The following is a 21969-nucleotide window of genomic DNA, read 5'->3' on the forward strand; positions in this document are numbered from 1 at the left end:
CATGCTCTTTTAAACAATCGCGGATTCCCATAAAATGGCTGGGTTTTAGGCTTTTTTTTTTTTTTTTTTTTTTTTTTTTTTAAGAAATATTTTGAAAGTTGTCCTTATCCAGAGCCGTTGATAGAGAGAGTTTTGGCCAACTTGGTTTCAGAGCTACTACGCTGTGATTGGGCAACTGTTGGTCACGTGACATATGGACGCCATGTTGTTGCCCTGCTGCTGCGATTTCGTAATACATCGCAATAGGCATTTCGAGTGGTGGGTGTTTCTATTGTTTTTATCACTTACATTATTGCGATTATGCCATGTTGCTCAGCGCGGCGTTGTTCACAACGATCAGGCAGTGGCGTTATGATGCTTTGGTTCCCTACAGACCCCCACGGGAGGAAATTGTGGGAAGTGAAAGTAAAACGAGAAGGCAGGAAAGCCAATAACATTATTCTTGTGTGAAGTAAAATAACACGCTTTGATGTAGGTGGGACTGCACAATGCGGCCTTCTACCTCGTCAAATGAGTGAAGTGTGCCATGTTACTTTTTTTTATTATTATTATTAAAGCTTTGAAAAAAAACAGGGCCCATAATGTGGAAATTAGCTATTGTGGATTATGTGTCATAAATAAATGTTCTAATTATTGTCCATGGACAATTTAAAGCCATTGATAAATAATATAGAGAGAGAGGAAATAGGACATTTGGTTGCCGTTTACACTGAAATTACGTTTAAATTAAAATTTAGGACCATATATTCCTTATGACAAACAAATTACAGAGGGACCTGTTATAACACATTCCTTGGTACCATGAAAATGGCTTTATTATCAGGTATCTTGCTTGTTATACCAGGAGCTAAAAGCAGGAGATGATCAGATATAATCAGATCTCTTATTTGAACATATGTGTTATGTATGAACACACCGATACATTTTCAGCATTCACAACGTTGAAAATCAAAACCCATGTACAGTTTAAAAAAAAAACAACAACATGTACTAGTAATCTAGTAATAGACTGTATCTTATATGCAGTGTACAGTATTCCTTATATTATTGGCTTGTCAAATACCTCAAAGGCTAAAAAAATAAAACAAGGGGAAACTATAAAACAAACTGTACACCTGTTTGTAGGCATGCTCATGGGCTACACGCTTGGGCGAACGCCCCCTCCCGTGGTCAAAAATATATTGCGTCGGTATTGTGCTTAGCACTACCATTGAAAATGAATGGGGAAAAGTTAAGGGCAGTTGAGTTGACGGCATCCGTCTTCAAGACAGAAACCCTGAATTGAAAACGTAACTGTTGCTTGAATCCCAACCATTTCTTTGTTGTCCTTACAGCGTTACGCAGAAACACAACTTCGGGCCTGAAAATGTAATTGAGGGCTTTGCTAACCATCGTGAACCACTCTTTTTAAATACTGTTACACAAGAGGGTTGCACCAGTCCCTGGTGGTCTAGTGGTTAGGATTCGGCGCTCTCACCGCCGCGGGCCGGGTTCGATTCCCGGTCAGGGAACACAGCTTTTTTTCCCCCTGTTATTAACTGTTCTGATTTGACCACGTCCCTTGCAGTACTCGTGATCACGACAACTTACCGTAACTTAACACCAGCATCGCCTGCACAACTGTAAAACTTCTGTGAACGTGTAGTGTTTGTAAACATTGCAGCGGAATATTCTTGTTGCTTTATAGTTTTATTTGAAAACGGGTGGATTTAAGTGCTTGATCCTTACTCTGCCAACCCAATATTAAAAAGAAATACTTCTGTGAGACTCAATGCAATTTTTAATTTAATTCCGTATAAGTCACATCTGATATTGTATATTGATTTTGTTTACATATCTTAATACTACTGGTAAGTAAGTTAGATGATTACTTCATTCAAGTTACTTCATTAGTTACTTTCCGTAGACACTGAAAAGTTAACCCTGCATAACATAAAAATGTCAGCTGGTTTTACCAATACTTTATTGGAAGCGCATTTTAACAGTAATGTTAAATGCTGCCTTTTTACTGAACATAAATAATTATTATATCGACACCTTTAAAAAAAAATAAAAATCGCATAAGTCATTTTTTTCAGCTCTAAGAAAAAAAAAAAAAAAAAAAAACATTTGCATCATAAGAAGATGATTTAGGCAAAAAAAAAAAAAAGAAAAAGGAAAAAATGACTATATATTAAAAAAATAAAAAAATAAAAATAAAAAAAAGATTTTGGGGGATTTCACTATTTAAAAATAGACATTACATACATTCCCCGTTGCAGGAAGTAAGAAACACTAATACAATTCAATGGTGGCATTTTTTTATGATACAGTCTGTACTATGTGTACTTAAACATTTGTGGATGTTGTCATTCATTACCTCAAATGTTGGCCACTAGAACACTTTGTTGTTGGCTTCTTGTCTCAACATTAACCTGCACAAAAACATCATAAAGCTTTTTTTTTTTTTTTTTTTTTTTTTTTGTGCGTCAAAACAAACCGTGTTTTGCCAAACAATTCCCCCCCATGTCCCCTCACCTGTGTCATATAATATAGTGTTGGTGCGAATCTGCAGGTTAAAGTGCGACCACTGCAGCCTTATGACGCAACTGCAACTAGGTCAACAACAAAAAAACGGTTCCTGTGACACACCATGCCTGATAAACTAGGAATTTTTCAGGGCCTAATAGATTTAGCCAAAGTTTAAGTATTATAAATAAAATGTATTATTTTGATCAGTGAAATACAAACAATTAAACAAATTTTTTGCCTGATCTCCAAATATCCTGGCCCATCTGCTCTTTCTGCTTTAAAAGTCAAAGGTGGCCCTGTCACAAGCATGTTATTAGGACACCTGGGAACATTTTAAAATTGTGAAATAAAATACACGTCTTCTAAAAAATACTGTCACAGCTAGGCGTGTGATGGTATATCGATATCACGATAAATTGTGATACTTTGGCTCCCGATAGATTATCGATGCGCCTACGCAAGTATCACGATATTTGTAATTAATAACCAGCCACTATAATGGCTCAATTATTCATGATTTATTGAGCAATTACCTGGCAGACCAGTAGGGGGAGCACCTCATAAGAGTGGTGGGGAAATGGACACGTCTTCAGGCGAAGAAGACTCATGAGCTGACTTTTACTTGTGGAAGATATTTTATCTGTCCTGGTTTTATTATTATTATTATTATTATTATTATTATTATTATTATTATTATTATTATTATTATTATTATTATTATTATTATCCATCCATCCATTTTCTTGACCGCTTATCCCACACAAGGGTCGCGGAGGGTGCTGGCGCCTATCTCAGCTGGCTCTGGGCAGTAGGAGGGGGACACCCTGGACTAGTCGCCAGCCAATCGCAGTATTATTATTATTATTATTATTATTATTTTATTTGTTTAAATATATATATATATATATATATATATATATATATATATATATATATATATATATATATATATATATATATAATGTATTTATATATTTATATTTAATTATATTATTTTATTATATTAGAAATTATAATTGTTTAAACATATTTTTAATTTTATTATTTCATATTTGTTTTTATCATTATTATTATTGTTATTATTATTATTATTATTATTATTATTATTATTATTATTATTATTATTATTATTATTATTATTATATGATTAGTTTTAGCGTAGATTACCGTGGATTTATTTTGTGAGCAATCTATCGATAATTGTGGTATCGTCATATCGTGAGATAATCGTTATCCTGAGCCTTTTATCGCATATCGTATCGTGAGGTAGCCAGAGGTTCCCACCCCCAGTGGCCAGGTTATTGGGAGATTTCAACGGATTTCTGTTACCGGTATTTAATTTACCTAACAGTAGTTAAGTTTCTCTTAGTCTCCATTTAAAATACTTAAACATTTCATCACATAAGTTTCAACCAGGAGCATTTGTTTTATACTGATCTTTTGCTGTGTAATTGTCATTTGCGATGGATGCACACTATGTTCTCAAGTATTACCTGTCTGTTATGCCTATAAATGTCCTTGCCTTTTCTGAAAGAGACAAATGAGTGAATATGACTTTAGTCTCCACCAGTGTAAAGTATTATAACTCTGCTCTGTGCCTTTTTTTTCTGGCGTTTGGAGCTCACCCTGTTTCTCCTTCCAGATCGACGCATGAGACACAACAAGGCAAGCTAAAGTGACGTAACACGTCATGCACTGAGACGAAACCAGAATGGCTGAGGCAAAAGAGAGGAACGTGGGAAGTGGAACTAGTTGAGAACAACTCTATTTTGCTCTATATGTTGCTATTAAAATAAAAGACAAAGAGCAGATTTGGTACAACTTGCAAACATTTCCTCAATTAAAGTCATCTTGTTTTAGTGTGACCAGTTCTTTCTTTCTTTCTTTCTTTCTTTCTTTCTTTCTTTCTTTCTTTCTTTCTTTCTTTCTTTCTTTCTTTCTTTCTTTCTTTCTTTCTTTCTTTCTTTCTTTCTTTCTTTCTCTTCTTTAATCATTATGGGGGGCTTGTACCGCCATTCACCACCGAGGTCGCTCGGGCAGCGTTTGAATGAAAGAACACATCAGATTGGTTCATCTTTGACAGGCTGGACAAAAGCGAGCACAGGATTGGTCCACAAAGCGCCATTTCTTGCGCAACTTTTAAGGCGGGACCACTCCGAGCAAATCAATGGGCAAGCCTCTCGATTGGCTAGTAGTAAAAAAAAACGTAAGCGCAGGTCACATAGGAGGGCAGAGAGAGCCAATGACGTGCCACTATTACTGGAGGAGGCTTGGCATCGCGACATTCTTTAAGAAGCCGGCTTCCCATGACCAACCGGCATTTCGGCAGTCCAGAAGGGGAAGCTCGCGCTCCTCTATTCATTTATTTATTTATTTATTGTAGTTTAATTTGTAGTCGACGGAACCAAGCATGCTTTCCCTGTGTCTTTACGTCCCCGTGTCCAACTCCGACCCGGTGGAAGTGGACTACTTCGAGTCGAACGGACTTCCGACCGAACTCAATTCGCTCTTCAATAAACTGAGCGTGTTCCTGCCGTCTCAGGAGTTTTCCACCTATCAACGATGGCGAAAAGTAAGAAATAATCCCATACATTGTGTTGATAGAGTTTCGTGTAAATATTGACCCGCATTGGAGCGTGTAATAATACTTAAAAGTCAAAAATCCACTTTTTTAACCGTCATTGATTGATTGTATGGGCGCCGGCCGGGTTAGCTTAGCTGAGTTAGCTGGAAGCCTTTTACGACTAGGCCGCAAAAAGCTCGCCGCGCTCCTGCTGCCACGACTTCAGAGTCGTGTTGTTTTTTCCCCTCGCGAATTTTTAACTATTTTAACAATTTAGAAATTTGGGGAAATGCTTAATACTTTTCTGGTACTATATAGTGGTTATCTATCCTGTTAAAAAATGCTTTAATAAGCGTGGGGCGGGACAGTCCACGCTTCGGTTGAAGTCGCCCGGTACTTCTCATTCATTCCCATATGTGACGTCACTGAGCACTTTTAAAATAGATTCCAGCAAGAAAAGACACAGAATTAAGTGCAACTTTTTCTTTTTTTTCTTTATTTCTTTTTTTAAATAAGGACTAGTGTTTGTATATTTGAGTTGTGGTTGTAAAATATGCAAAATTAAAGCCTTCAAAGTTGCATTTACATGCAATTTGCATACCAAATGTTTTTGAGGAAAATTTTGCCATTGCAGCAGCTGACTTTATTGTTTAAAAGTTGACATTTACCCTCCCTATGAGTGCGTGTGATTACTGCCCGGCAAGTCGGGTCGGGTGTCGTGGTACTGCGTCAAATTTAGTGCCCGCGACCTGCTCTCGATTTAGTTTCAGAGGGGATTACCGGTGTTGGCGGGGCCTCTGCGGCCTTCAGGTCAAAGATAGAGCAGTCATTGCGTCAATCCAGGCCGCACAAATGGGTCACGGTGGCAACGGTTGACTTTTAAATAGTCAAAATTGGCCATTAGACAGATTGTGGCATCCATTACATTTGTCTGTGACCTGCAGAAAACCCAGAGGAGCGAACCCGCCGACATGTCCGATGACCAGCTGGACTTTGAGGAGTTGGTGCACTACCTGCAGGACTACGAGAAGGACCTGAAGCTGGTGGTCAAGACGCTGGACAAGAGGAATGCAGGTGAGTGTCTTCAGATTTGAACCACCCCACACCCCAATGTGTCTCTAGTTTTGCATGAACCCGTTTTCCGTACTTCTCAAGGCCGAGTGGACAGCAAGGAGTTCATCCAGGCGCTCCAGGATATTGGTGTGCACATTTCACATCATCTTGCTGAAAAAGCCCTTAAGAGGTAATTGAGTGGATTATCTCATTTTGTTTTGTGCAGATCTGAGGTTGAATTTGTCCCCCCCCCCTTTTTTTTTTTGTATGTGTGTTTAGCATGGGCAAGAACGGCATCATAACCATCAGCAGTAAAGAATGGAGCAAGTACGCCACGGTGGAGGAGACCGAGAGCATTCCCGAGATTATCCTATACTGGAAGCACTCAACGGTGAGTTGCACAAGCCCTCCTTGTCAGGCCTGTGTCTTCATTTGCGAGGGCGTTTTCAGTAAAGTATACTCTTCTATGCGTTTTGTCCCTTTGCTTTTAAACCTTGAGCTTATAGACATTTTCTGGCTTTTGATTGGCCGAAATACAGATGCCAAAAATTGTATTTGCTTGGGTTAGAGGCCAATTTTTTTCTTCTATATTTCAGATTGAGGGTTGCATCAGGTTCACATTGAACCGTAGTTTAAAAAAAAAAAAAAAAAAAAAAAAAAGTGGGGGTGGGGTTTGGATATTGAAAGCTGGATTCATTTTTTTTAAAGCCCCATAAAAATTTTTTTATAAAATTGAATACCCCGGCCCAGAATTAAGAGAGTGTCAATTAAATAGATAAATTGTATTTTTTTTTTTTAATCCATTTTCTTTCTACTAGCCATGGTTTTAACTTGACCAGAGCCAGAAAATTATGCAGGTCAAATTGACCCATTCAATGCCTAAATTAAAAAAAAAAAAAAAACAGGAAAAATGTCTTAATGTTGGAAATAACTACTTCTGGTCTAATTTTGAACATTTTTAGTACCCTATACCTTGCAATATGTCATCTCAAACCATAGTTTTTAAACAATCTGTATTTTTATTTTTATTTTATCCTGTCAAAAATGGGAAAAAAATCCTTTTGCTGCACATGTAACAAAACAATCCAGTAAGTTTTTTTTGTTTTGTTTTTTGTTTTTTTTTTCCTCCCCCTAGTGAATATAACTTGTTCTGCCCCCTTGACCATCCCGCTTTTTTTTTTCTTTATTTCCCCCCCCCCCCCAATGACATTGCCTAATTTGAAATGATTAGTCGCTCTTTATTGGCTCCAAAGTTCAGCTTCCTGTCTCGGCTAAACTGGCCAATTAGGAGCCACAGTCCCCAAGAAGGGACCCAGCCTGTGCGTCAGTGTGTAAGCTCCTACAGGATTGTGTACTGGTTATGTAAAGGCCCCAAAGTTGTCGCTTGGAAAGAGAGCAGCTGATGAGTGTTAAGAGGCTCCCAGGGGTGGTGCGAATGAACACCTCATTCAACAGAGTACCTCTTTAAATGGCACGTTAGGGTTACTGGTTGACTGGGCCGTGCATTGGCCTTTTGTATGTGTTCGCTGGGCCGAACCGTGGCATCACGGTGATCCTTCAACGGTGCCAATGACAACAAAGCTATTGCACAGTGTGACCTTCACTTGAGGACATGGAACATGATCCTCTTCAACTGTTATGTTTGACTGAGGGCAAATGATATAACTTGGTTGAGTTTTCCCCGATCCATTCAAACCCAGCAAATGTATTTTTGACACAAGAACACAACATATTTGTTGTGTGAAGTGCATTTCAGAGTACTTTATGGAATTGTGGGGTGATGACCACATTTGGAGGCGCATGCCATTTTATTTGCCTCTGTTAACCCCAATATAATGAAAATGTTCTCATCTTGTATCCCAAAATAAATTTTTATTCATACTGCAGCATCAACAGTGTCCCTTCCATTAATGCCGTAACCTGAAAATCCAGTGCCTTTTACGTGTTTATATATTTTTTTAATGCTGTTAAAATCAACATTTGACTTTTTCTTTTTTTTAATTTTCATATGAAAGAACCTGAACTCGACTACTAGGCTAAATGTTCACAGGAAAAGCCTGCATGTTATAAATTTAACATTTAAAATTTATTGATTGTATATTATTTAAAATAATTTTAAGTGTTTTTATAAAATTAAACAATATGCAAATGCCACAGGTGAATAATTATAGTAAGTAAACCCAACCATCGCAGATTCTGGGTTCATGGTCAAGATTAATGGATTTATTATTTTTTGGTCATAAGGGATCAGCGCAATATCGTGATATTTAAAACTCCCACAATGTCATCGTCAGGGCCCCGATATTTAAAAGCAGCACATCTGTTAAAAAGTCGGGTCGATTTCCATTCGTGCAGTTCTAGCACCCTCTCGTGGATAGTTTTTACTGCAATTTAATTTTCATTAGGGATGTTTTGGACCTTCTATGTTGAAAATCTACACTAATTGTCAGATGAAGGGGAATGTAATATGTGAAGCAAGTCAATATGCGGAGGAACTCTGTGTGCATTAACAAGTACGCGCCTCAATATTAAGTGTTATTAGATTGTAGGTGGTTTATATGCATTGCTATTATGTACAGCAATTTTTATTTATTTTTTAAATCTCGCCAACCTCCCCACAATATTGTGATAATTATCGTATTGTGATGTTTGGATATTGTTAGCCATACTGTGTACCTTTTTTCAAAGAAGAGAAAACAGGAAGTGTTTCAAGATCAACCTCACGAGATTATTGAATGTCTGAATCCTTGATAATCCTGCATTTTATGCCTACACTGTAATGTTCATTCTTGTCTGCGCAGATCTTCGACGTGGGCGAGAACCTGATGGTCCCCGACGACTTCAGTACCGAGGAGAAGCAGAGTGGCATGTGGTGGCGCCATCTGGTGGCGGGCGGTGGAGCGGGTGCGGTGTCCAGGACGTGCACGGCGCCTCTGGACCGCGTCAAAGTCATGATGCAGGTAAGTCGGCTGGTCGGTCATGTTGAATATCGCGAGGGGAAGTGGAGTATCTTATCGGACCTTGATGTCAGATCGTCAATAGTTGCAAAAGCGGTTTTATCTCAAATTATAAAACAAAAGTTAATGTTTGAATGGGGCGGGATAGTGGACAGAGTCCGAGGTCTAAGTCACTTCCTGCGTCATACCAGGGTTGAAGGTCCATACGAGCGTCGCTGGCCTCCAGATGTGGGCACAAGATCAACTTTCACCCACTTTACACATTGGCCTACTTCAGTCACAATTTTGACTGAAGTCCATGAGCTTAATGCTAACATTGACTTAGGCTCAGGCTAAATGATTGAGGATAATGATTGAAGGGAAGTGGTTGTGTGTTTTTATTTTTTGGCCCATTTCAAGCGGAAGTCTTGAGCACAAAGTCAATTACATACATATTAACGAGGTGGCTTCCCTCCAGGTGTACGGCTCCAGAAGCAACAACATGTGCATCATGAGCGGCCTGATGCAGATGATCAAGGAGGGTGGCGTGCGCTCCCTGTGGCGAGGCAACGGCGTCAACATCATCAAGATCGCGCCCGAGTCGGCCCTCAAGTTCATGGCATACGAGCAGGTACGGCGCGGCGCGGAACCCCCAAGTACGTGAAACGTGAGTTTGCTGACGTCTCTGTCCGATTTTCCCGCTGTAGATTAAACGTCTGATCGGCAGCGACAAGCAGACGCTTAGCATCTTGGAACGCTTCGTGGCCGGATCGCTGGCGGGAGTCATCGCCCAGAGCGCCATTTATCCCATGGAGGTGAGCCAACGTCACACCGGGGGGGCTGGCTTGGATAGTAATTAGGGCCCGACTGATATTTGTTCATATTTGAAGTACCGGTAGTATAGAGGACTAAAACTGTCAAAATTCTAAATAAATACATAAATGACTAAAAGTGAAAATAAAAATGGATATAAAAAAAAAAATATTCCAAAATTATATCCAAAAAATAAATATAAATGGAAATTTTATTTCCATTTATATTTTTTTATGGAAATTATTTCCATTTATATTTATTTTTTTGAAATTTTATTTCCATTTTTATTTATTTTTTGGATATAATTTTCTTTTCTTTTTTTGTATTTTTTTTTTAATATCCATTTTTGTTTTCACTTTGTCATTTTATTTTTTTTATTTTTGGCAGTTTTGGGCTGTACTGCCAAGTCGAAATGTTTTTCAAATGAGGAGTCTGTCCCCAAGTGTGTCTTGGGTTGCGCTCAAATAAATAAATGCCTAAAAAAATAGACTAAAGTGAAAATAAAAACTGATAATAAAAAATTATTTTATTTCCATTTTTTTTAAAATAATTTTTGATATATATATATATATATATACACACACACACACACACCCATTCATTCATTGTGCTTTTACCTATTGAAATGATAATAAGCTGTCAATGCCTTCATTCAGTTATTTCCCCCAATAAACTTCAGGTGCTGAAAACTCGTCTGGCTCTGAGGACGACAGGCCAATACGCCGGCATTTCCGACTGCGCCAAGCAGATCTTCAGGCGAGAGGGCCTGTCTGCCTTCTACAAGGGTTACGTGCCCAACATGCTGGGCATTATCCCCTATGCCGGCATCGACCTGGCTGTGTATGAGGTGAGTGCCTGCTACTTCCTCTTCTGTTCCTGCTTGGCCCGTTCCCTCGCTAACTTGTGTGACATCCACCAGACCTTAAAGAACAACTACCTGCAGCAGTATGGCACCAGCGACCCCGGCGTCCTGGTGCTGCTGGCGTGCGGTACTGTGTCCAGCACGTGCGGCCAGCTCGCCAGCTACCCGCTCGCTCTTGTGAGGACGCGCATGCAAGCGCAAGGTGAGGCTGCGACACTTACGTTAACAAATATTTATTTTTTTGACAAACATCAAAGTTAGAAAAAAATGTTTTGTTTGCATCTTATCTTACGATTCCATAAGCTTTTTTTTTTTTTTTTTTTTTTTTTTTTTTTTAAATTCAAAATCTAGCTGAAACATTTTGGCATAGTAAAACAAATCAAATACCTTTAAACAGATTGAGTAAAAAAAAAAAATTAGATTTTTGGTTAATGCAATACGTGCTTTAAATTTATTTTATTTTTTTCAAGATTAAAAATGTTGGACTAATAATAAAAAAGTATTCTTTGCATATTCAAATTCGTATTTATGTATTTTTGGCAGCCTCTTTAAAAAAAAATTTAATCTGATTTTGGCTTCCCCCCACCCCCAATTATGATTTAAAGAATTCTATAGTGATGTTGATTTGTGTTGTTGTTGTTGATGATAAAAATAATAATTAAACACATTTAAATAAAATTTCTCTTAATTGAAAGTTTATACATGAATGATTTATTTTTTATTTTTTGCAATTATCCAATTTAAATTTGTTTGGCAGCCATCTTTAATTTTTAATTTTTTTTAATCTTATTTTGGCTTCTCAATTTATTTATTTTAATCCCAATCAAAGATTTCTATAGAGATGGTTTGTATATTTTTAATTTTTTATTTCAACACATTTAAATAAGATTTCTCTGAATGAAAGAAAATAGATGAAATACCCCCCCTCCCCCAATTATCCAATTTAAATTGATATTTAGTTTTGGCAGCCATCTGTAATTTTTAAAATTTTATTTTTTAATAAAACTGATTTTGGCTTCTCATTTCTCTTTTTTTATTTTTATTTTTATTTTTTTATCCTAATTATGGTTTAAAGAATTCTATAGAGATGTTTTGTATTATTTAAATTAGATTTCTTTGAGTTGAAAGTTTAAACATGACTTTTTTTCTTTTCTTTTTTTTTTGTAATTGTTTGAAATCAATTATTTATTTATTTTTTTATTATGGTTTTGCAGCAGCAACAGGCGGCAGCCAGCAAATGACCATGACGGCGCTCTTCCGGCAGATCGTGCGTGCCGAAGGTCCGACGGGCCTGTACCGGGGCCTGGCGCCAAATTTCCTGAAGGTCATCCCCGCGGTCAGCATCAGCTACGTGGTGTACGAGCACATCAAGACACAGCTGGGCGTCACCTCGCGCTGACAACCCCCAGCCCACCCTCCTTTCCTGCCAGGGAATCCCTCCCCACCCACTTGGGGGCGGGGTTCGTGAAGCTTGATCCCATTCTGTGAATGTCAGCTGACGAAAGACTGGGGACAGGAGGCGCGCTGCTATTTATTATTACGGTTGCATAAGCAACTGCCACTTGAGGACCAAATGTTGCAAAAGTCTTGATTGTGTTGGAGTGAGCGTTTTTTGCACAGTTTGCTGCCACACACTATTTATTTCCATCAACTATTTATTGTTCTTCTTGAGACGAGCAGGACGTCAACATGTGAGTTTGACAGCCAAATTGTGCTATTTAAACAGCCTTAACGAATAGTGCAAAACTACAAGGGTGTTGAAGTTATCTGGAGAAGAATTGTCCTCATGTTCACCTCAGGTTAAACAAGTCACACAAGTGTTCAAACTTTTTTTTTTTTTTCTTTTTTTTTGTGGAGCATCAATAAGGCCTTTGACAAAAAGAAAAAAAAATGAGCAAATCATTGCACTTTAATCCTTGTTGGAAAAAGCCTCTGAATGTCACAGCAGTCCAGATATTACAGGGAATACTTTTTTTTTTTGTTTTTAGTATTTTTAAAGACTTATTTTCATGCAAATAAATGCAAGTTCTTGTTAAAAATGGAAAAATATGCCTGTTGTCCTTGAGTCCTGTTGCTACAAACCAAAAATGCCGCAGAAGGTTGAGGTAGGTGTGCTTTTGGTTGTACTGGTCTGGTACGTTTATAGATCGAATATGATAAACCCACCCTGGAATCGTGGGGCTTGCCCACCCCTGCAGTAAGTGAAACCCAAAATCTAGAGCTTTTACAGAACACTAGTGATGAATCCCGCAACCCCGATGCACCGGACTCAGAGTAATCCCTGAGTCGGTGCGTGTACCGCTTTAACAAAATCATGTGACCGATGTTTGAACTGCGTCGACCCGGCAAGAACGCGTTCAACTCTGTGAAGTGTTTATAGGAAGTGCATCTGTCAACGGGATGCAACTCCTGAAACACTCGTATAGTTCCTTGTGGATGATGGAGCAGGCCCAGGGGAAAAGAAAGTCGTCTGCTGTGTGGGGCCATTTTGAACTCCTTTCTGAAAATAAGGTATTTATTTCAAACTCCTTGTTTCCTCTGATTTTCGACTTGTTCCATTCTAATTCAAATCAATTTCAAGGTAACTCTTAATTTGTCATTCACATTATTTTTGCAGCTGAAATGTCAAATTTATTCATCAGTTGTCGTACACAAAAACACTTCAATGCTGAGGCATTATCGGGCCAAGCATGACAGCAAAGTTCCTGATACACCCAGGATAACGTCATGTATACAGGCAATCTTTGACTTTCTCACAGCTGCTTTGTTGATAACCCTTTTTTTTTTTTTTTTTATAAAAACTTGTGAAGACTATAGTTGACAAGTGTCTTCAGTCACATGATTTTCACTTAGATATTTTTTTTTCATTATGATATATGTTCACATAGATATGGAATGATACAATATGAATGCTAAGACTTAAATGTTATTGTACATACTAGGTCAGGGGTGTCAAACTCATGTTAGCTCAGGGGCCGCATCGAGGAAAATATATTACCAAGTGGGCCACATCGGTCAAATAACGGTATATAACTTAAAAACGGGTGCCGTAAATTATACGCAGATTTTTGCTATTTGTGGGCCAGCCCTAAATTACGGAGCTCAACTGTCATGATATTGTTCCAAAAAAAAAAATATATATATATATAAATGCAAATGGAACGCGGCAACGCCGAGTTCTGGACGTGTTAAATCACATGCGTTGCATATATATTGTTCCCAGAATGCATTGCGTGGCGCAGTTGTTTTATTATAACATATTACATTCTATTATATTATTATTATATTATATTACGTTATAAAGATGCTAATCCTTGTCATATCTGTTTGTGTTACGAGTAATTGAATTTGTGTCGTATTTAACACGTTTGTTGGTCTATGATTAAAAATAAAATAAAATAAAAATAATAATAATAATAATAGTAATTAAACAAACTAACTTTAAGTTGTGTGTAAAATAATGACATCCTGGACGATTCCCCTGTACAAGTTGCATTGCTCATCTGAGGACTGCTTGTGAAATTACAAATTTTATATATTTTGATTGTGGCCGGCTGATTAATTAATCCAACATTACTATTTATTTATTTTTTTTCAAGCTTTACAAAATCATCTCGCGGGCCGGATTAAACCCCTTTGCGGGCCTGATCCGGCCCGCGGGCCTTATGTTTGACACCCCTGTACTAGGTCATCTAATCAGTGTCAGTTCACACTGTCAAGTGGGTTGCCTGCAGAGACTTTTGAATTCCAGCAGGTGGACGTATACAGTGAAACAGTGTCATTGTGTCAACACGCTTCACGATGCCTCATCGACCCATCACTACAGAACACTGAAAGCACAGGAAAAGCATCAAACTGTACCAATCCAACGGTTTATAATAAACTAATGCTAACCCCACCCACCAAAATTTTTTATCTCAAAATATACATCAATCACACACATATGAACATTACATTAAACTACAGGCTAATGTAACGTAGGCTGCAGCAGCCGTTGCTTTATGTAGGCATAAAACGCAGGATGAGGGAGGATTTTGAAGCATCCACTTTCAAATTTAAACGGTGCTATCTGGTGGCCACAAGTGGAATTACAGTATAAGCGAGGTTGTAGCCGTTACCAAAAACTAAACAAATTGCAAAACAAAATACATGTAAAATGAAAACTGACATTTTACATTTATGAAATTCTTTTTTTGTCTTTCCATATACATGATCTCAAGATTCATGTTAAATTTATTTTGATATTGCGTGTCCGTACAGAAGACAGTTGTTGTTGAATTGTAGTTTACCTTACTTTATTACACGATATTCTTTTTTTAAATCTTGCACTCAATAAATATAAATACAAATATATTAATGAAAACTAAAATGAAGTGTTAAAAAAATAAATAAAGTCAAATAAATTAGACATAAGCCAAAACTGAAAACTAATGAAAAATCCAAAACTATTTAGTGGGGTTGCTGTATCACTCTCTGCCATGTCGCCCTGTACCTTAAGTGAATCAGCTGCGGTGTCTGTTGTCTGTCTGCCAAGTTCGGCATTCTGCTGCCCCAGCTGTCCTTTGAATGGGGGAAAAAAAAAACAAAAAAAAAAACAAAAAGGCATTTTACTTTTGTTCATGATTTGCAGGAAAATAAACTGCTAACAAAGTTCAAATAACATACTGGAAGTGGGTGTCTGCCAAAGACTGTTGTGAAAAAGGTCCAGGCTGCGGCTCGCTCGACACATTTGACTTGGTTCAAAACTGGGGAACGTGTTTGCGCTCGCAAAATGCAGATTGTCGGCATTGTGACGGCGACGGAAGCCTCCGCGCTCGCTCACAGATGTCCCTCCGCACGTCAACTGCCCACAGCTTGCTGTAACTTTCATTTTCACTCCTGCTCGTTCTTGATGATGCTTTTTGGCCCCAATTCTTTGACCGTCTGGGGGGGGTGAAATCAATTCTACGTCAATCAAAAAGCAAACCGTGCGGTGGCAGTCGAAATCTATTTGCTTCGCAACAAAGCAGTAGTTTGGCAGACAGTGAACAATTCTTCCTTATAATCACTACTTGCAAGTTTTCCGTCAAACTGAACATATTGAGAATTACACACAATAACAAAATTGCTTCAAAAGAAAAGCTAACAAACAACACAAAATGCTAACAGATAGCAATGGAATCGTGCTGTTGTAACATAAATCAAAAGAATGGAAATGGAGGAAGAGGAGCAACACATGTAGGCAGATAATATAACAATACTTATGAGCAAATATTCTTTAACCTTGGTGAAAAAAAACAACTTATATTGCTGCTGAGGAATGCAACGTCTCCTCTTTTCTCCATGTACAGCCGACGCCACAATTTGTAAGAGACCACAAAAAAGTTTTTATAGCAATAAAACACAATATTCTGTGGACCTTGCAAAATAAGTGAAAAATCCATGAAATGTTTCTGGGATGAAGTGTACAGGGCCATAAACCAGATTTTTCAAGTCACAATACCAAGGGACTTAATGGTGGCTGTACTTGGTACCACTCCACCAGGGGTGCAGGGACAGGCTGCAACATATCTTTTAAACATTCTTTTCACAGCAGCTCTGAAATGTATTACAAGCTCTTGGTTGCAAACTGAACCTCCCTCCTTTAATTTTTGGATTCAAAAATTGAGAGAAATCTATCACATGGAAAAGACAACCTACTTATTAAGAATTCAAATGCATATTTTTAGAAAGAGATGGAGCCAGGTGGAAGAGTTGATATTGAGGTCCAACTAACAATACGCGCTGGGAGGGGTGCTTGTGGACGTGCTACTCATTGAAGTGACTGTACACGTGACTATTGTTGGCTGCGTAGGAATGCTAAGTATATAGAGGACACTGTTTATGACCTAATTATTGTATTTTATTTTCATATACATGTATATTGTTTTTCTTTTAAGGATTATTGTACAAAATGCTCTGTTGTAAAAAAAAAAAAAAAAAAAACTCAATAAAATGTAAGTTAAAAAAAATAAATAAAAAATCCATGAAAAACAGCCGTTGTTTCAACATTATACTTCCTGACATTGTGTCTTGATGGGCGTAGGAGATCGGTGTTTCGTTTACGCGGGCAAAACTTCGGCCGATGATTTATGCCGAATGTACCAAGCACCACTGCAGTCATATTCATTATGAGATGAATGTAAAGCCGAATATCGTATGGGACGAACCTTTCTGGTCGGCAAAACGTACGTCGGCTCGAGGGCCCGGAGCAGTTCCCTGAAGCTGTCGCTCTCCACGATGCTGAGCGGTTGGGACTCCTTGATGATGAAATTGAGGACTGCCTGGTCCAATGCGTGTTTCCTGGAGGCTTGATGGTAGGAAAAAAAAATCAAAAGATGGAAAAACATGCACTGGTTATGAATTAATTCATAAAGCCACGTGGAGGAAGTTGTGAAAAGTGTGAATACCTCCGGTGACTCTGAGCGCATTTGTGATCTCGTCGTGTTCGTGCCTGGCTCGGAAATGTCTCAGCATGGACGACGTGCTTTTGTTAAAGTACGACAGTTCCGTCGAACAAATGCGACATTTCACCTGCAGGAGACAAAAGGAATCATTTCAAAACAGGAGTCGCCAACCTTCTTGAGAACCAGCTTCCGGTACTTCATACTACGGTGGTTGTGAAGCTTGTTGGAGGCACTCAACGCCACCAGTTTCCTATATGCACATTCTCCGAACCCTTCTTTGTGGAAAAATAAAATATGACTCAGGATTTCAATTAAGACTCACTTTGAATTGGATTTCAAATCAGAAAATTAATTTAGTCCTCCATGAAAAGGGGAACGATTACAATGGACAACGTTTTTTTTTTTTTTTTTTGATCAGATATTTTAATGTCTTCTGGGAAGTTTTCGGCGGTTGAGTTTGAAAATGACATTTCTTTGAATTTGATCTATTTTTTTTAGATTGATATTTTTGACAATGAATTGATTGATTGATAATGTAGTTTAACAGTTTACAAAATTGCTAAAAGTAATGTTTGTGCTGTGAAGTCACTTATTTACTGCTAATTTTAGTTCATTTTCTAAAAAAAACAAAAAACAAAAACAAAACATAAAATTGTTGAAAATGTCTTTGCACTAAAATCGACGTTGACCAGTGTCATCTTATCATTTTGTTTTTATTATTATTATTATTATTATTATTAAAAATAAGACATTTGCAAACATCTGCTCTTACTTTGGAAAACAATGCTACACATTTTTTGCCATTTTTTTTTTGACACACCTAAACTGTAACTGATCCCTAATCCATTTATCTTTGTACATTTTGTCAATTTGAGATGCCATGCTTTTGAACAGACAAAAATTGAAAAAAATAAAATCAAACTGACCAAATGATCAATGTAATAATCAATTATTAAAAGGATACTTGACTAATTGAGCCATTTTCAGCAGGAAAAAGTTAATAGTTTGTTGACAATTAATGTGGTAACAATTATTTTTCATGTTAAAATAATATATTTAGAAAGCAATTATTCTATATGCTGTCGACTGATTATGACATCACCGGTGCTGAGGAAGTAGGTAACGACCAATCATGGCTCAGTTTTCTGACCAAACCCAGAAAACAGGTGAGCCATGATTGCTCGTGACCTACTTCCTCAGCACAGGTGATGTCATCATCATTCGATAGAGAGTAGAAAAAAAACAACAACAACATTTTTAAAGGTATTAATTGTGTTATATGTGACCTCACCATACTAAACATGACATTCTGACGAATATTACATTTGTGGTAATCAGAGGTGGCAAATCCAGGCCCAGAAAGCAAAAACCCTGCCACAGTTTGGCTTTAGCCCCAGGTGCTAGCTAGCTAGCTCCCTTGCTAGCTAGCTAGCTCCCTAGCTAGCTCCCATGGTGCTCGTTTACTTGCTAGGGAGGTGGCAAGCTAGCATCACAGGCTAAAGCCAAATTGTGGCAGGGTTTTTACTTTCAGATGCTAGCTAGCTAACTCCCTAGCTAGCTCGCATGGTGCTCGTTTACCTGCTCGGGAGCTAGCTAGCATCACAGGCTAACACCAAATTGTGGCAGGGTTTTACTTTTTACTTTCAGATGCTAGCGAGCGAGCTAGCCACCATGGTGCTCGTTTACCTGCTAGGGAGCTATAGCTAGCTAGCATCAGGGGCTAAAGCCAAACTGCAGCAGGGTATTTACTTTCTGGACCTGGATTTGCCACTTCTGGTTGTAATATGAGTTATGAGGTAAAATCCAGCCTTTTTTTTATCCATCCATCTCAGCATTTTGGCGTTTGCTGCCGACTGAAGATGATATCATAGTTGCTCAGGCATGACCAATCACAGCCAACCTGTTTTCTGAAGCTGAGCTGTGATTGGTTGTTTACCTCTGGGCAAATGTGATGTCATCTTCACTAGACGGCAAGTGGCAAAATGGCCGACTTTTGATTTGATAGAAACTTCTGGATTTTTGCTTCTTAACTCATATTCCACTAACGCAATATTGAAAAGAATTTAGACGAGTGGGGCTGCACAGAACATAATGTTGTCAAGAACATTTTTTGGGGTGTTGACTTCCCATTTCAAACAATAATGAATTGCACTTGCAGCCCAAATGGAGATGAAAACAAATACCCTCATTGATGATACAACATCAAAATGCTCCCACACTGCTGAACTCCTCCTTTTCCTTTCGTGGTCCGTCTCACAATAATAAGATCTGTGCGTCTTTTCGCCGGGCGCCTCGGTGGCGGCGGAAATCCTCCTCTCTCGTTCGTGGTCCGTCTCATAATCGAAAGATCTGTGAGACTTTTCGCTGCCGGGCGCCTCAGCGGAAGCAGCGGCCGTCTCGGCCACGGGACTTCGCGAGGCCATCCGCGCTCTGAAGCGGGGTTTTCCTCTGTAAACTCGAACGTTGCGCAGCCGACGCGTCGGCGTGGCCGCGCCCGACGCTTCTTCTTCTTCCATGTCGTTGTCGTCGCTGAATGACAACGGCGCAAAAAGGTTGTCCGGCGGCGGTCCTTCGTGGCGGTCTCTGCTCGGACTGAGAGGATGAAACTGTGACCACTCGGGCGGTTCGGCTTCGTCGTCATCACTCTCGGCGGAGACGCCAGTCGCCGGCAAGCTCGGCAACTTGCTTATATCAAAACCCTCCAGTTCCTCTTTGACGTGGGGGGTCGGCGCATGATCCCAGTCCAAAGTGGAGGTCTCAGACTGTGGCTGAAAGGAAGGTTCTTCCAGACATGCGGTTAGCGGCTGGACGTCTGTAAAACACAAGCAACGCACAAAAGAGGTAAGACAATTTGGTCCTTTTGGACCGCCCTCAGTGGTCACATGGTACTCGGGTAGAATTTAGGTCTCAACAATTTTAAAAATAATCTTATTGTAATTTTGCTCCTGTGTACATACTCACGTGTTTTTTTCGTGTTTTTTTTTAAACCCCAAAAGTAGTGTTAATTTTGTGTGCAATTTTTTAATTTAGTCTCAGTTTGAGTCCAATTTCAGTCACGCTTGTTAGTTTTTATCACAGTTAGTCAACCTCATCCCATTTTTATTTAGTCAATTTTTCGTCAACTATAAATCCAGCAATTTAATGTTTTGTTTTAGTCTAAGAAAACGTCATTTTATTCGTCTAGTTTTAGTCAACAAAAACTATCACCGTTTTAGTCTAGTTTCAGTCAGGACAACCATTTTACTGCTGTATATTTTTATTTTTGTCAGCAGATTATATTGAACTTTTTCTGAACTAAAACTATTTCACATAAAATGTTTCCATCTTTTTTGATTAAAAAAAAAACACGACTTCACACACAATTACAGTGGCTTCTGTCATTTTATTAGTCTAGTTTTAGTCAACAAAAACTATCACCGTTTTAGTCTAGTTTCAGTCAGGACAACCATTTTTGCTGCTGTATATTTTTATTTTTGTCAGCAGATTATATTGAACTTTTTCACATAAAATGTTTCCATCTTTTTTGATAAAAAACGACTTCACACACATTTACAGTGGCTTCTATGGCTCCATGCAATTAGCAAGTAAGTTTGCCAGCATTAGTTCGCAGTCGAATGTTACAGCAATTGGATAAACTATAACTATAATTTACTTTTCTTTTTTTTTTAACCTTTCACCAGAGTCCACCTCCTGTCTGTCCCATGTGTTTGTGCTGTGTCACAGTGTTACAGACGTGACAGGTTAGCAGAGAGAAGATTTTACAACAAAATCATATAATTTTCATCTCGTTTTTGTTCATGAACTAAAATGTCCATAGATTTTAGTCCAGTTTTTATTACGTGAAGGACATATTCGTCTCGTCTTCATTCGTCGACGAAAATGCAGACTGATTTAGTCCCAGTTATTGTTTATTAATGAGGGCTTTAGTCTAGTCTAGTTTTAGTCCAGTGAAAAAATGTGTGTTGACGAAATTATTTTTTATTTAGCTTTTGTTGACGAAATTAAAACTGCCCCAAAGCATTGTAATGGCCGTCGATTAACTGTCACCCACGACTACCAGAGAATGACTGGAGTAGCAAAAGGGCTCTTATATTATAAACATTTACACATATAGTTTAAATTAACACGTAGAAAGTGATCATATGCCTTATTACGCAAACAAAACACTTAAACAGGCGTAGTTGTTTTGTTTTTGTAAAACAGACACCGTTAATGTTCTGCTTTGCGAGAAATGAAATATATTTATAAAGTACATGTTTCGTGAACAGACCTTCGCTGCTCAGCATCATTTGAGACACGCTAAGAGCCTCCAGTTGCTGTCGTTGTCGCTCGTTCTCGTCTCTTGCTAGACGAAGCTGCTCCTCGTACGACGCGATCGTTTTCTCGAACAGTCCGAAGATTTCGTCGGCGGCCGCAATCAGTCGCTCCCTTACCAAATCTTTCAACATTTTTCACGTTGAGGACAATGCAGGAGCAACAGGAAAAAAAGAACACTTGAACCTCGCGCTTTGTCCACTTGAAGCGATGCTATGCTATACTATTGCTAATTTCCGGCACTTTTCTTCTTCTGATTAATTGGCGGGTGGCAATTATTGTTTAAAGTGCATTACCGCCACCTATTGTCACATTATTATAACAGCATCAAACAGACCGCATCACTATTAATTACTTTTTTTTTTTTTTTTTTGCTGTTAAAAATGCATGGTAAACATACCTTACATTTTAAGTATTGAAAGTCTTGTGCACCTGCAACATTGTAGAGCGGACATAATGGCATATATAGCCAAGATGGCGCAAAGACAACAG

The 21969-nt window shown here is 38.4% G+C and overlaps 2 protein-coding genes and 1 non-coding gene across 3 annotated transcripts; 2 read left to right on the top strand and 1 right to left on the bottom strand.

The window, feature by feature from the left end:
• Window positions 1–1439: 1439 nt before the first annotated feature.
• Window positions 1440–1511, top strand: trnae-cuc (transfer RNA glutamic acid (anticodon CUC)). Its single transcript has one exon. It is a non-coding gene; the product is annotated as a tRNA-Glu (tRNA).
• A 3250-nt stretch (window positions 1512–4761) lies between these two features.
• Window positions 4762–12785, top strand: slc25a25a (solute carrier family 25 member 25a). The gene is made up of 10 exons (XM_077522194.1): window positions 4762–5083; window positions 6019–6148; window positions 6230–6317; window positions 6407–6518; window positions 8929–9087; window positions 9542–9694; window positions 9771–9878; window positions 10556–10723; window positions 10796–10940; window positions 11953–12785. The coding sequence occupies exons 1-10, from the start codon at window positions 4922–4924 to the stop codon at window positions 12135–12137; spliced, it is 1410 nt and encodes a 469-aa protein (XP_077378320.1). The 5' UTR covers window positions 4762–4921; the 3' UTR covers window positions 12138–12785.
• A 1382-nt stretch (window positions 12786–14167) lies between these two features.
• Window positions 14168–21712, bottom strand: LOC144019253 (uncharacterized). The gene is made up of 6 exons (XM_077522195.1): window positions 21434–21712; window positions 19347–19975; window positions 17167–17290; window positions 16927–17066; window positions 15404–15661; window positions 14168–15298 (listed from the first exon to the last, which is right to left on the bottom strand). Exons 1-5 carry the CDS (start codon window positions 21609–21611, stop codon window positions 15611–15613), a joined length of 1122 nt encoding a protein of 373 aa, XP_077378321.1. The 5' UTR covers window positions 21612–21712; the 3' UTR covers window positions 14168–15298; window positions 15404–15610.
• Between the last annotated feature and the right edge of the window lie 257 nt (window positions 21713–21969).

The sequence above is a fragment of the Festucalex cinctus genome, chromosome 5, assembly GCF_051991245.1.
Source record: "Festucalex cinctus isolate MCC-2025b chromosome 5, RoL_Fcin_1.0, whole genome shotgun sequence".
Lineage (NCBI taxonomy): Eukaryota > Metazoa > Chordata > Actinopteri > Syngnathiformes > Syngnathidae > Festucalex > Festucalex cinctus.

Coding starts and splice junctions, on each gene's coding strand:
- LOC144019253 (XM_077522195.1), bottom strand. CDS start 21,611: ATGTTGAAAGATTTGGTAAGGGAGCGACTGATTGCGGCCGCCGACGAA. Junction 17,067..17,166: donor TGCGCTCAGAGTCACCGGAG/GTATTCACACTT, acceptor CCTACCATCAAG/CCTCCAGGAAACACGCATTG. Junction 15,662..16,926: donor ACGTTTTGCCGACCAGAAAG/GTTCGTCCCATA, acceptor CACCCCCCCCAG/ACGGTCAAAGAATTGGGGCC.
- slc25a25a (XM_077522194.1), top strand. CDS start 4,922: ATGCTTTCCCTGTGTCTTTACGTCCCCGTGTCCAACTCCGACCCGGTG. Junction 6,519..8,928: donor TATACTGGAAGCACTCAACG/GTGAGTTGCACA, acceptor TTGTCTGCGCAG/ATCTTCGACGTGGGCGAGAA. Junction 9,088..9,541: donor GCGTCAAAGTCATGATGCAG/GTAAGTCGGCTG, acceptor GCTTCCCTCCAG/GTGTACGGCTCCAGAAGCAA.